Raw genomic sequence first — 15,658 nt, 5'->3', positions numbered from 1 at the left:
TGATTGAGGAATCAGTATTTTTGGAACATAATAGAAAAGGCAAAGCATGACGTATATATTTTATATTCTTCGGGAGTAATACATCCGACTAATACAGTATAAATGTGAATACTACATGAATTGGTAGCACTTTGAAATTTTAGCTTTACATACTTTTTTATGGCTTTTGGGATAGAGAATATGAGCATAAGCAGACGTAAGTATGATGCTATAGATAGATAGATAGATAGATAAGATTATTCCTTCTTTTTCTTTAATGATGGAGTCGGCCATGATGGTAGGTTGAGTCCTACATATCTTCAATCGTCATCAACAATATTTGCTTATTGTTTGATCAAAAAATAAAGTTTAAAACGTCATATCCTTTATAATACTGAAATTTCATGGCCAGAATTTGTATATTATTATAATCTTTTTTTTTTTTTGTTGTTGTTGAAATAGTTGATAATCCTTTATTTGAATCTGCACCAAGTGTTAAAAAGAAAGCTAAGAAGATATTTAATTTGACCTTAATTTGTTTGGTTAGAATGAATGAAGATGATGGATAGTGAGGTGTAATTGACTACTTTTAGGTACAAAATATTTTTATCCTTTTTAGGAGTAGGAGACAAGAAACACAACCATGTTTTACTATTACATATTGAATTTAAGTATGAATGGAAAAAATGAAATAGTTGGAAGTGAGTAGGATGGTGGAATTTACATGTGGAATGGGGTCATTTCTCACTTGTACATAAAAGCAACTCACCCTTTTTTTAATTTATTTTTTACCAGTTTTTTTGGTAGGATGACGCTCAAATTTATCCCTTTGTTTCTACGAACTTGTCAATGGATTATTTGCATTTTCAAACATGGATCACACGTCAAAAGTTTCATGCTATTGCTATAAACCACGTGCTCAAATCATCAATTTTTCATTACCCAATAAATTTAAATATCTATGCTTTTATTCCATTGCCAATTTAGGAAAAAGAAATACACAAAAAATCTTATATTATTTAAAGTTTTACTTTGCAATTTATAAATCTCAATAAATGGTCAATTCAGCACTAGCATGAGTAATGGCTGAATACATTAAGGCTCCATCAACTTAGTTTGAAGGTTTAATATATCATTTTTCATCTCAAATACAAAAAAAAAAAAAAAAAAAAAAAAAAAAGTTTGATTGAATCTTGAACTTTCAAAATATCATGATAATCATCCAATTTGCATAAAATGTGCAGTTAATCCTCTGAATTTACGTAAGTTAAATGTGAAAGATGTATTGTACGCGTCTTAAAAAAAGTAAAACAACCAATGTCGGGGTTTGTGGTTCTAATATTACAAGTTTTACAGTTAAGCAAGTTAGAACTTCTTTTTAATATGTTTCAATCTATTCTATGAATTACGTAATAACATTCTAAAGCATGTGCAACACATCTTCCGCATACAGTTTATTTTTTATTTTTATAACTGAGTGATTAATTAATTACATTTTACGTAAGTTTAGGGGGTTAACTGAACATTTTATGCAAGTTGGAAGGCTATCATGATATTTTGAAAGTTCGGAGGGGCAATCAAGTTTTTTCGACAAATTTGTAGGACAAATAATGTATTAAGCCTAGTTTGAAAAAAATTTGATTAGTGCTCGAAAGTTTAAAGATATATTGCTAGCTCTCTTAATTCATTTAAAGTAATATGATTCATCTCCTAGTATTAAGTGGCTAAATACAAAACTATTTAGACAAATTCAAAGCATGTATTACTTTAAACAAGTTAAGACGACCAATCCAATTTGTCAATTTAAGTAAGTTTAGATAGTCAATGGACCAATTTAAACACGTTCAAGAACTAGAACTAATGTAAGACTTCTCCAAAGTGATTCATTAAGTAAGTTTGAAGAGTCGGTAATTCACTTTAAATACATCTAAGGGACAAATGTAAGGATTCTCCAAAGGTCCATTGGGTTTGCCTCCTATCAGCAAAGTGAATGAGCAAAATCAACTCCATATCTTATAAATCTGAAAGAAAAACAAAAGTGATTGGGCAAGTTCCTTTTCTTCCATTTGAGAGGCATTGCCATATTTGATTTGTGGCCTAATATCCAAGTTGTCATCAATAACTAAACATTAAAAAGCAATCAAAAGTAAAGCTTGTTCGTCATGTTTCTATTTTCATCTTTAACTTTTCCCTTCTTTTCCAAGCTTTTAACTTTCTATTACTATATTTATATTATATCCAAATAAAGTAAATGATAATTAATTTATATTTAAATTTTTTAGAGATAATAATTAGTAATTTATATTAATACTCTCAATTTCCAAAAAAGAAAAAAGTAGGTTAAATTACAGGCGGAGCCAGGTGATTCATCAATCAATCAATCAATAATAATAATTAATTAAAAAAGAAAAAGCTTAATTAATCTAATAAAAACAGATTAGAATTACTAAACCACCGACTTTTAGCACATGATAGTGACCTAATTAATCACTATGATAGCCTCTCTTTATAATATTATTTCCAAATTCACAAAATAAAAAAGCAGTGGGCCCCACATTCTCACCCCTTTGCTGCCTTTATAAGGAACCTTGATTCTCCATTCCATCTCCCCCTTTTCTCTCCTTCTTCTTCTTCTTCTTCTTTTCTTCTTAAAATTCTGTAACAACAAATATGAGTTTCTTTGTAGAAGAATCAGGTGTAATAGTAACACATCTTCTATACAAGGCAGCTGTAATTTTGGCTGTTTTAAGATGGGCCTTATCTTGGGCTTTAAGATTCAGAAACAGAGATGATTCTCTACATCAATCCCACCACTCTCTCCCTTCTCCGCAGCAAATCAGAGACGGTCTCATCTTGACTACTTTCGCTGATATCAAACACAGGATTTCAGGAGCTTCGGACACGTGTGCTGTGTGCTTGGCCCAGTTGGACGGTCACGATGAAGTCAGGGAGTTAAGGAACTGTTGCCACGTGTTCCATAGAGATTGCATTGATCGATGGGTGGATCATGATCAAGATCAAGATCATGATGATAATCATAAAACATGTCCACTATGTAGGGCCCCACTTTTGACTAATTCGCAAAGTTTGAGTTGGGTGAAGACGACGACGGAGCAGCCTAGTTGGGCTGTTGAGAGAATTCTTTACCTCTTTGGAGATGATCTCTTTGTGCAATGACTCTGTTAATGGACGGAAGGAACTAGGATTATTTTTCTGTATATATTTTTTATTATTTTATGTTTGTTTTATTCAATCGATTAATGGCTTAAATACTATAATCTCAACTAATTTTAATTACAGATTAACTATGAACTGCTTTGTTTTTCATGACCTATATATTAATAATTAATCGTTTATGTTATATAAAATATAAAATAAAATAATTTTTTTTATTGATTCTAATAACATTTTATATTCAAAGAAATATATTTTTCAGAGCTTTATAGTTTATATCAAGTAAAAGATACAAATTTGTAATTTTTTGGTAAGAATACAAATTTGTAATTGAGCAACTATATTCTACTCTCGGTTGAATTTTCACAAAATCCTACTATTTTTTACAATTTCTTTTTTTCTTTTTCTTTTTGATGAATTTTTTTACAATTTCTAATGTTCAAATAACTTAACCGAAAATACTAAAAAATTCATTTTTTTTTAAGTGGGAAGGTTATTCTCAGTAAACAAAATAACATAAGAAAGACAACAGAATAAGCTATAAGAAAGACAACAAAAAAAGCTCTAACACTTCTACTAACGGAGTATTTGTTAGAAGGGATATAGCAGGTGGGGGAGATAAGTTATCCCGTATTTATCTGGAAGATAGAAGAGTGAGACGGACGAGGGATAAACTTCTTATCCCTCAAATCCTATATCAGGAAGGGTGGTATAAGGAGGATGAGAAAGTCCATCTTATCTCTCAAATTAATTTTATGTAGTTTAAATAAAGTTAAAATAATAAAATAAATTATTTTATCCGCATCTCTCTTCCACTTACCAATCGACTATCATATTTTTGAGAGATGCAGGGCATAAAATCACTATCCCTATTCCAATTACAATCCTAGAGCAATAGACAATGATGAATAAGCCAGATGATGGCCCTGTTTGATAAAGAGCGTTTTAGGATAAAAAGAGCGGTTTTGACCAACTTTAACGGTTTGACCACTGAAACAGCTGATTGAAGTGTTTGGTGGGGAGAGGTTTGGAAGAGAGTTTTGAAATGAAAACACTCCTTTTAGAGCTTTTTCAATTAGCGTTTTGTAATATTAAAATTAATGGACTTCTTTAACCCTAATTATTTTATGTATATTTTTATGTATTAAAAAAAAAATGCATTTATTCGTTTTTTATACAAACCACAATCAGCTAATTTTTAACAAATTGGTGTACACAGCTACTCAAATTAGGGGTGAGCAAAACCGAACCCAAAACCGAAAACCGGAAAACCGAACCGGAAAAATCGAACCAAACCGAACCAAATTATAATTTGGTTCGGTTTGGTTCTTATTATTATACAACTTCGGTTTTCGGTTTGGTTCGGTTCGGTTTGGGTATAAACCGAAAAAAACCTAAAAACCGAATTAAATTATTATTTGGTTATTAAATTACCCATTCCCACTACAAATCAAACTACAGATACAGACCCATTCCCACTACAATACAAACCAAACTATTATAATCTTTTTCAAACCTAACATTATAAATAAACAGAAAAAGTCGACAAAGAGAGGAACACAACTCCAACCCAGCAGCCGCTCTCTCTCTGTTATTTCTTTCTTTCTGTCGCTTTCCAAGCAAGTCGACCGAGTCTCACCATACTCTATTCATCTAATCCGGTGCAAAATTGTCGTACTCCTTCGAGGGAAAATAGTCTTGCCGCTGCTACTGACTATTACGAGACTGGTTAATTAAGAGTCTGAAAAAGGTAAGAATCGACAGATTTTCTAATTTTTGTTTGGGTATAACATTAGACTCAACGAGCAAGATTGAAGTTAGGAAAAAGACAAAAACGTGAGAGTACAGTTATGAATAATAAATAATTTGTTCATGTTTTCGTAAATATAATATATATAAAAAACAATTGGTTCTGTTCATAATATTATATAGCACAATTGGTTCTGTTCATGTTTTAGTAAATATAATATATAGAGTACAGTTATGAATAAGAAACAATTGGTTCAGTACATATATTAAAATAATTGTTTATATACATAATAAGATATATATGGAAAACAATTGGTTCTATTCATGTGTTGTTAAATTCCCAACCATAAAATTATATAAAAGATACATGCATATCAATTATTTCTTTTAGTTTATAAATTGGAGCTCATATATGCAAATTTCTATTCATAGCTTTTTGCTGTCTACTTTTTTGTCAAATCTATTTGTAATTGGAACTTTTAATATTTTGTATGTGAAATTAAATGTTGTTACAATAGCATCATATTTTCTTTAATATTATTTAATTAATATGACTATATTGTGTCAATATACATTGTTGTTAAATTATCTTATTTGAATGAATTTTATTCTCACTTAGTTATTTTCTAATTAATTATTTTTTATTCTTTAAGATGTCAAAATCAATGCCTTCCCCATCACTTGACATTGAAGAAAAAGAAAATGAAGATGAGGCAACTGATTCTGATCCGTTTCCTGAAATTGGAAATGTAGCTAATTCTCAAGCTACTGAGAATGAGGTCCAATCAATTGGTAAAGCAAGCAAGGGTAAGAAGAAGATGGTTAAAAGGTCACAGGTTTGGAAACATTTTAGCACATATCTGGATGAAACAAGAAGAACTAGTGGTAAATGTAATCATTGCGGACAAACCTATCTATGTGATGCAATTATAAATGGGACAACTAATTTGAACAAACACATGAAAAGATGCTTGAAAAACCCTGAAAATATAAAAGCAAAGCAAAGTCAATTATCTTTGCAACCTTCGGTAATTTCTGGGGTTGGGGAAAATGAGAATATGATTCCTGGTACTTTAACTACTTGGAAATTTGATCAAGCTGCGATGAGGGCTAGCATAATTAGATGGATTATTAAGGAGGAACAACCCTTTAGAGTTGTAGAAACTGAAGGATTTAGAGAGATGTTTGCAATTTGTTGTCCTCAATTAAAAGTTCCTTCTAGGTGGACTGTTAGTAGATATTGTTCCCAACTATTTTATGATGAAAAATTAAAGTTAAAAAATTATCTGAAAGAACATGGTCAAAGAGTTTCTATAACAACTGATACATGGACCTCAGTAGCAAGAGATAATTACATGGTTATAACTGGTCATTTTATTGATGGAAATTGGGCTTTACAAAAGAAGGTGTTGAGTTTTGTTAAGATAGATTCACACAAAGGAAATGATATTGGGATGTCAATTGAGAATTGTTTGATTGATTGGGATATTAAGCGATTGTTTACTATTACTGTTGAGAATGCTAGTTCAAATGATGTTGCTGTTAGTTATGTGAAAACTATTCTTATGCAATGGGGAGCTCCTGTTTCATCATGTCAGTACACGCACATGAGATGCATGGCACATATAATCAATTTAGTTGTACAAGATGGCTTGAAAGAAATTGATTTATCAGTGGTAAGGGTTAGAGACGCCATAAGATTTGTTAGATTTTCTCCACTTAGACTTTCAAGATTTAAGGAGTGTGTGAAATATAAAAAAATAGAGAGTAAAAGCTTATTATGCATGGATCTCCCTACTAGGTGGAATTCTACCTATTTAATGTTGTCTACTGCTGAAAAATTTGAGACAGCCTTTGATAGGTTTGCCATAGTAGATCCTATTTTCTCCCATGAGTTAAGACTTCGTGATGGGGTGCCTACGGCAACAGATTGGGAAACTGTTAGAAAAATTGCTATCATGTTGAAAACATTTTATACTGTCACAGTACAAATTTCAGGTTCAAAATATGTCACATCTAATACTTTTTGGACTGAAATTAGTAATTTGTACATGGCATTGAATTTTTGGAATAATAGTGATGATGAGCAATTGACAGCAATGGGTGTTAGAATGAAGCAGAAGTTTGATAAATACTGGGGGGATCCAACAAAAATGAACAAGGTCATTTGGTTTGCAGCTGTGTTTGATCCAAGAGAAAAATTTGAAGTTGTTAAAATTTCTATTGTTCAGATTTATGGGGGTGCACGAGGGACTCAAATTTTTGATAATGTGCATAATTCTTTTTTTGAATTGTTTCAAGAATATAAAAAGATGCATGATGTGGGAGAGAAATCATCTGATATTGTAATTGAGCCACAAATTATTGAAATAGAGAAATCGATTGCTAGCAAGTACGAACCTCCAAAATATGTCTTCCATGGAATGCACAAGAAACAAAGAGTAAACACTGGGGGTAGTAGAGGGGGTAAGAGAACAGAATTAGACGCATATTTGGATGAGATTTTAGTAGATGATGTTAAGGGGTTCGATGTATTGAAATGGTGGAAGCTTAATTCTGGAAGATTTCCTATTCTCAGTATCATGGCTAGAGATATATTGGATGTGCTTGTTTCTACTGTGGCTTCTGAGTCTACTTTTAGCACCGGTGGACGAGTTCTTGATGATTATAGGAGTTCTCTATCTCCTGATGTTGTTGAAGCTTTAATTTGTACACAAGATTGGATTCGGAAAACACCTAATCCTTTATTCAAGGAAGAAGATATATATGATGCGGAGAGAATTCAAGAAGGTAATTTATTTATTTGTTTATCAAATTTATATTTTATATATTTAAATTGAATTTTCTTTTATAAGTATCATTTGATTTATTATTAAAATTGTGTCCAATTTTTTGTAATTGTTATTTGCAGAGTTTGAAGCAATGGGACTCAACAATCCATGTGAGTCTGCTATGAGTAGTAATACTATTATTTACTAAGCATTACAATTCTAATTATGTCATACATTGCGTTTCTATTTGTGTTGTAAACTTATATGTTCTATTGTTTTATGTTTATATTTGTATTTGTATTCTATATTCTAATTTGTTTTGGGTGAACTAACTTTTTATTTTTCACGTTTTTTTTTTTGTAGGTTTAGATTCAAACTTAGTTGATAAAGTTTAATTTAGACTTTAAACTTCAAGACTATTATTTAGTTATTATTATTAGTATATCATTCAATTTTATTATTTTGAGACTAATTTATATTGGATTATTATTTTAGTTTATTTGGAATTAATTTTTAATAGATTATTATGGATTTGGAATTCTGAATGATATGGTGAGATTTTAATTATTTTAAATAAATTAATTTAAAATTATAAAAAAAATAAGTTCCAGCAACAAAAGTTACAGGAACATTGTTTTCAAAAATAGTATGGTTTATAACAAAAGCAAAATGAATATATATATAATGTAAACATTCTAAAATTATATAAAAAAGAGTCACAACAACATTATTATATCTAATTTGGTTTGGAATGAAACCAAACCGAAATAGTTCGGTTCGGTTTGAATCGAACCGAATTTTAATTCGGTTCGGTTTGTCAAAATTGTCTTTATATGGTTCGGTTTTATTTGATTCGGTTCGGTTTTTGAACCGAACCGGACCATGCTCACCCCTAACTCAAATGAACTAATCAAATTGGGGCGGATGAATCTCCACTGCACTAGTCATGAAATTCAGTATAACCATAAAAATAAAATCCACTTCCACCACCAGGGTTACCTTTACAGGCACCGTCTCGACCCAAACCTCCACAAGCCATTTTCATCTCGAATCGAACCTCCCGCATAGGCCTTACCAGGGTTACCTTTACAGGCACCGTCTGTTGAGCTTGACCCATTCAGCGGTGGAGGGTTGCTACGCAATCCAAATGTGTTGCTTCAGAAGTTTGTAGACTTAATTCCTCTGTTGTTTAGTTCAGTTTTCCTACTCGTGTTGCTAGAAACTCTTATTTTATTGTAAACTGTAGGAAATACAAACTGGATAGGATTTTAATGTTATATGTAAGCTACTGACATTTGATATACCTTCAAGCTCTTGATCAGTTAGTATGTTTGAATGACTAATGCGATGAGTTTGAGCTTTATGAATGACCATTTGTTGCAACAGACTGACACTAACCTCTATGTTTTCTTACCAGGAACCTGAAAGATAACCAGCTGCAGTCTATATATCTTTGTCTATTGAAAACTTTGCTTGGATGATTGAAGAATCATTGGACTTGGTAAAGATCTCTTAGATATGTAAGCATCAAGAACAACAAGACTGGTACTGATTCATAATTATGATGATTCAAGATTGAAATTAAATTAATTGAACTAATGAAGTTTGGTTGTTCAGTTTTGGTTTATGGGGTTCGGTTTCGACTGCATGCAAGTTTAAATTTTTTGGTTATTCTGGTTAGTTTAGTTTAGTGTAAATTTTTGGAAAATTGACCCAACAAGAATAGTTCAAACTGTAGATATTTGGTTTTCATTTTTTCTTTTTATACCTGAATACTCTTAAACACATCATTCCTTCCAATTTATTGTGATATTTTCGTATCAGAAGGGATGGTTTTATTTTGGATTTTATGTTTTTATTATATTTGCAAATGTAGATTTATCTTAGTTAAATCAACTAATATTTTTCTTTTCATGATCAAAAGAAACGTTTAATTGATTGAATTTTAAAATTTGAACTAATGATATCTCACCCTTATTCCATATAAATTTACTCCATATGATATCTGGTTGTCTAAAGAGATGCAGGGCAGCAGGAAAGGTCATTGCCATTATTTAGTGGCACAATATTCAACTTTTGAAGGATAATAAGAGGATGCAATTTCATTTTCGGGTTTTGTGTCAAAATTGTGTTATGTTATATTTATGTTTCATATGGTTATATTACCTATGATATAAATGCTAGAAAAATGATAATTGTGTTAATTGTTGTTCTCCCTGTAAATTGTGTTATCATGTAATGAGAATACTTAATTAATGATAAGATAATGTTTCATCCTCAATGCTATATCCATTTTACACTTAATTTTACTTTTACAAAATTTGGAGACTTCTTAACAGTGGAAAATTTAGATTGATGTTTGGAGTTTTTAGGAGAAACAATTATTAGTGGGTAGATAATGAGGCCAAGAACCAGAATTTCAGAACTGGTGTATTTCTTTGTTTGTCATACTGATATAAACTAAGAACACATGTTCAAACAAAAGGTATATTTTCTTTCCACCTATTATTACATAAATGGTCCTTCTCCGCCTTTTTAGCTAAGTCTGAGGTTCCAATTCAGCTTGACTTCTAATGTTGAATTCTGATTCAGTCCCATTCTCTAAATGGTCAAATGTCAAGTACTCTATTTAAACTATTCTATTAGACATTTGTTCTTCATTTTAACAACAGAATGGCTTCCGATACATCAAGCTTTACAAGGTTAGTTCTTCTTCTTTTTAATATTCCAGGAGATTAACCACAATTGATTCATCACTAAGAACATTTGCAATTTTAGGTCTGAAGGAGACATTGAAGAGGGAAAATTTATAGTAGACAGAAAATCCAAGTGTGGCAAGGTTTCACTAGCCAAGAATTTGCGACAAAAAGTGCTATCCAGGGTATTTTCAGAGGATTATGAACCAGATGTTGCAGAGAAGACATTGATTTTCAATCCTCGAGGAACCATCATACAAACATGGAGCAAAATTCTCTTTGCAGCAAGCTTGACTTCATTGTTTATAGATCCTTTGTTCTTCTTACTGCCCGAAGTAAAGGCGGATTTGTGCATTCACTTCCCTACCAATCTTGAAGCTGCTTTTACTTCCATCAGATCATTATCTGATGCTGTTTACATTATTCACATTTTCGTTCGGTTCCGAACTGCTTATGTTGCTCCTTCCTCTCGTGTTTTTGGAAGAGGAGAGCTAGTTTTGGACCCAGCAAAGGTTTCTTCAAGGTATCTTCACAGAGATTTTTGGCTCGACATTTTCGCTGCTCAACCTCTTCCTCAGGTTTGTAAACAAACACCTATTATATTCATACATACAATACTACACTTGAAGATGTGAAAAGCGTTTTAAAAATTGTTTCTTGATACCATTTCAGGTCCTGATTTGGGTTGTGATTCCAAGTTTAAGGGGTTCATCAATGGCACATACAAAACTTGTAATTCGTATATGTATCATATTTCAGTATCTTCTGAGGCTGTATCTTATCTTTCCACTTTCTTCTCGAATCGTTAAGACTACTGGTCTTGTATTGGAAAAACCATGGGCTGGGGCAGCTTATAATCTGCTTCTTTATATGTTAGCAAGCCATGTAAGTACTTATCACCATTGTTTCTAATAATGAAAAGAACCCTCCCGCGAATTCAATATGTTCAATGAAATTAATTGCCTTTTCCTGAAAGGTATTTGGATGCTTGTGGTATCTGCTAGCTATCGAACGACAACACGATTGTTGGAGAAAAGTTTGTAGTCTACAAGAAGTAGAGTGCTATTATCCATTTATGGATTGCGGTAGATTATCTTGGTCAGCATCAAGCAACATCTCAAGCCTATGCAGCCCGTATAGCGGATTCTATCAGTTTGGCATTTACAGGGATGCATTGTCCTCTGGAGTTGCATCATCAAGCTTTTTCAAGAAATTCTTCTACTGTCTTTGGTGGGCATTCAGGAATTTGAGGTAAGTTTCTGATGTATGATCTTTTTATTCATGTCCTTTTAAGTTCCGGTTTGGTTCTCCTTTTTATTCAAATTTTCTCTAAAAATGGCAATGCTTTCAGCGCTCTAGGCCAAGGGCTTTCCACCAGCACTTATCTTGGAGAAATAATTTATGCCATGATATTAGGAATTGTATCATTGGTGCTTTTTGGACTACTTATTGGAAATATGCAAGTAAGTGCTTGATAATTTTTGTTGATCGGAACATCTTGCTGTATGACGTATATTACTCATTGGATTGAAAAAATTGGACAGAGATATCTCCAATCGATCAACGCTGGACTAGAACAATGGAGGATTTTCAAGACTGATACAGAACAGTGGATGCATCATAGGCATCTTCCTCATGAAATGAAAGAGAGTGTCCGGAGGTATAATCAACACAAATGGTGTTCCACTCGAGGAGTCGACGAGGAAGCTATTCTAACAAACCTTCCTATGGATCTCAGAAGGAGAATCAGACGCCATCTTTGCATCGATCTTGTTCGGAAAGTAAGTTTTAGTACCTACCAGCTAAATTAATAGTACAAATTAGCATAATGTGATTCTGAATGTGATGTTTTATGATGCAACACAACAGGTTCAACTATTCAATATGATGGATGAGCAGATACTGGATGCAATATGCGAAAGGCTGAAACCGAGTCTATATGATCAAGGGAGTTGCATAGTTCGTGAAGGCGATCCTGTGAATGAAATGTTGTTCATTGTTAGAGGTCATCTGAATTCCTACACAACCAATGGCGGGCAAGCTAACTTCTTCAATACATGCATAGTTTCTCCTGGCGATTTCTGTGGTGAGGAATTGGTAACCTGGGCATTAGACCCTCGTTCGAGTTCAAGCATTACGCTGCCCTCATCAACGCGAACTGCTGTTGCGATTACGGATATCGAAGCTTTCTCCTTACCAGCAGAGGACTTGAAGTTTGTAGCATCTCAATTCCGTAGGCTGAACAGCAAAAAAGTGAGGCATGTTTTTAAGTTTCATTCTCCAGTGTGGAGGACATGGGCTGCTTGCTCTATACAGGCAGCTTGGTTTCGGTATAAGAGAAAAAAGGAGGAAGCCGAATTGAGGAACAGAATGAGCAATGTTTCTGGATTTCAAATGGAACAAAATGACTCCTCGTTGCTTGAGGTTGCTTCTAACTTCACCATTTACGCATCTAAACTGGCTGCTAGCACCAGAAGGGGCGGATCAAAACCACAAGAACCTGATTTTAGCATTCAAGATTGAAAAATCTGATAATTTCAATTTTGCTTTTCAGTTTTTTAAGTTAAAATTTGAAAAATCTGAAATTGAATCAAACTAGATTAGGTTATTCTTTTTTTTTTTTTTTTTGAAAAAATTAGGTTATTCTTTTATATTATTGCTTGTTATATTATATAATTATACATATGATTTGTATATTAGTTGGTACACTGTTAATTAGGGCAAATTATTAGAAGCACCCGGTTCTTCATGTCAAATGGAATGCCTTTCATACATATTTTGACACGTGTAATATGGACCCACATATATTATAAGAGGTCCCACTATTTTAATTATTACGTGAGGTCACAATACACGTGTCCAAACGTGAATTGGGGTCCTCCGAGTGACATGCGAGGGTAATTATATGTGAGAGATTGTGAACTCATCCTCTTAAAAGAATAATAAAAGGAATTATTATTTTTATAGGGAAAATTATAAAACGGATTGAAATAGGAGGCTCATTTACATATTTAGACCAATTACACAAGACATTACTTATCTAGACTATATATTTGTGACTTTCCCAAAATGTCCTTCATATATATATAATCACTTAGAAATTTCTTACTCGTTCTTCTTTTTCTCTTCGTTTCTCTTTGTTTCTCTCTTTGATTCTTTCTTAGTCTGCGAACTTCGCACTCCGTTTTTAATTATCGACTCATATATACTTAATCTTTCTCCTTGCGAAATTGGCACTCCGTTTTTTTTTATTATTTTGTACGTTTTTCAAGGATATTCCTTATTGAGTACATGATTTAATTGCGCAGTAAAATCATGTACTGAAGTAGTCTTTACCTTGACAGCCTTCGCAGTTTGCGAAAAATGCAAAGTGATATATAACATTAAAATCATAACAACAAAAGATTGCAACAATAACTATAACATTAAAATCATAACATTATCAAAAATTACAACAAGATTATAATAATAATTCAAACCCTAAATCATAAATCCTAAACAATAATCATAACATTGGAGTGCTTCCAGGCTTTACAGAAGCAAGAAAATCGACAGCATCATACATAATTAATGGCCTTTGGGAGGAAGTTCAGAAGCAAAAGGAATTAGAACATCCTAATCACCCCTCACTGTGATTGATGCCTTGGTCTTCACCATCTGTGAAGTCTGCGAAGAAAAAGACACGTGAAAAATGATGATTTTACTTCGTAGAAAGCGAATCTGCGAAAAGAAATTCACCTGGAAAAGGATGATTTTGCTTCGCAAAAAGTGAATATGCGAAGCCTGCGAAGAGAAAAAAAACAAGCTAAAAAAGGATGATTTTGCTTCGCAGGCTTCGCATAGTCGCTTTCTACGAAGCAAAATAATCTTTTTCCAGACGAATTTTTCTTCACAGACTTCGCAAAATGTGATACAAACTCATTTTGCGAAGCAATTTTCTGGAAAAAGAGGAAGATGAAACAACAAATACTTACCTTATTTCCGCCTTTTGCCATTGAAATTGACAATAAACATATGATAAACGCAAAAGAACGTCGAATAACGATGCCTTCGATTCGCACAAGAAGAAAGAAACCAAGAGACGAAGATGAAACAAGAAGATGAAGAACGATGCCTTCACAAAAACAGAGAGACAAAGAGAGGAAGAAGAGACAGGATGATGAAGAATTTCTTAGTGATTCGCACAATATGAAGGAAGGGAAGATGAAACGCTAGACATGAAGGGGAAATGAAATCGATAGAAAGGAAGGGGAAGATGAAAGGTTTGAGGTATTTTGGGAAAGTCACAGATATATAGTATAGATAGGTAATGGTTTGGGTAATTGGTCTAAATATGTAAATGAGCCTCCCATTTGACCCAGTTTTATAATTTTTCCTTTTTTATATTTGTGATTTTTTTTCTATTGGAGTATCATTGGTTTTTTTTTAAAGGAGCAGTATCATTGGTTGTGTTTCTTTTTTTGAAAAGAAAAGACCATATATTAAATAGAATCAGAATACAAGGATTGAACAATGAAATCTGGAAGACTAATATGCCACTCCATCGGTCCTAACATAAAATAGGATGCTCTTGCAAGTTCATGGTCAACACTATTCACAGAACGACTAGAAAAATGATACTAACATCATTAAACAAATGAATAACCTATTACAGTCATCGAGAACAAGGCCATAATAAGACTTGAAGGCAGGTTGATTAAGATCTAAAACCACCACCTCTGCACCGGTTTCAACAAGACAACCATTGATACCCTTTCCATTGAGCCAACTTAGAGCTTCCCGAATGCTCATAACTTCCTCTACACGAGGCAATAAATCACTCCGCACAAGTTCAGAAAAAGCTCCACAAAACTTGCGGTTGCAGTCTCGTAGCACCGCCCCTAAACCCAATAGACCTGACCCCGAGATAATAGAGGCATCCACATTTAGTTTAAAGCGAGCTGGAGGAGGCCGTAACCAGCGACTCGCACCCTGAGCAGACCCTGCCCCACTTGGAACAACCTGGGCATAAACATTCATCCCATTTGATTGAGCATCTTGCCACTCCTTCAACCCAATGCATGCTAGACGAAAACAAACATCTGCATAATTCCTTGAATTATTCCAAATAGAATTGTTTCTATTCAGCCACATATTCCACACAATCATAGTCCACAAACAATAATTCTCAACACTAAAATTCGCAAGAATGAATTCGAACCAATCTTTAAAATCAAAGAAAATCACCACCAAACACTCAACCCAAACCAGATGCGTTCGAAATAGACTGAGCGTGAATGCAATCTCTAA

At 33.0% G+C, this 15,658-nt stretch overlaps 1 protein-coding gene across 1 annotated transcript; it reads left to right on the top strand.

The window, feature by feature from the left end:
• Positions 1-2,581: 2,581 nt before the first annotated feature.
• Positions 2,582-3,284, top strand: LOC136202971 (brassinosteroid-responsive RING protein 1). The gene has a single exon (XM_065993996.1). The coding sequence runs from the start codon at positions 2,650-2,652 to the stop codon at positions 3,154-3,156; it is 507 nt and encodes a 168-aa protein (XP_065850068.1). The 5' UTR covers positions 2,582-2,649; the 3' UTR covers positions 3,157-3,284.
• Positions 3,285-15,658: the final 12,374 nt, after the last annotated feature.

This window comes from Euphorbia lathyris, chromosome 8 (assembly GCF_963576675.1).
Source record: "Euphorbia lathyris chromosome 8, ddEupLath1.1, whole genome shotgun sequence".
Lineage (NCBI taxonomy): Eukaryota > Viridiplantae > Streptophyta > Magnoliopsida > Malpighiales > Euphorbiaceae > Euphorbia > Euphorbia lathyris.
The sequence above is the reverse complement of the archived record's forward strand: the minus strand, read 5'-3'. Positions and strand labels throughout refer to the sequence as shown.

What these genes read in the sequence shown, in the direction of transcription:
- LOC136202971 (XM_065993996.1), top strand. Translation starts at nt 2,650, where the DNA reads ATGAGTTTCTTTGTAGAAGAATCAGGTGTAATAGTAACACATCTTCTA.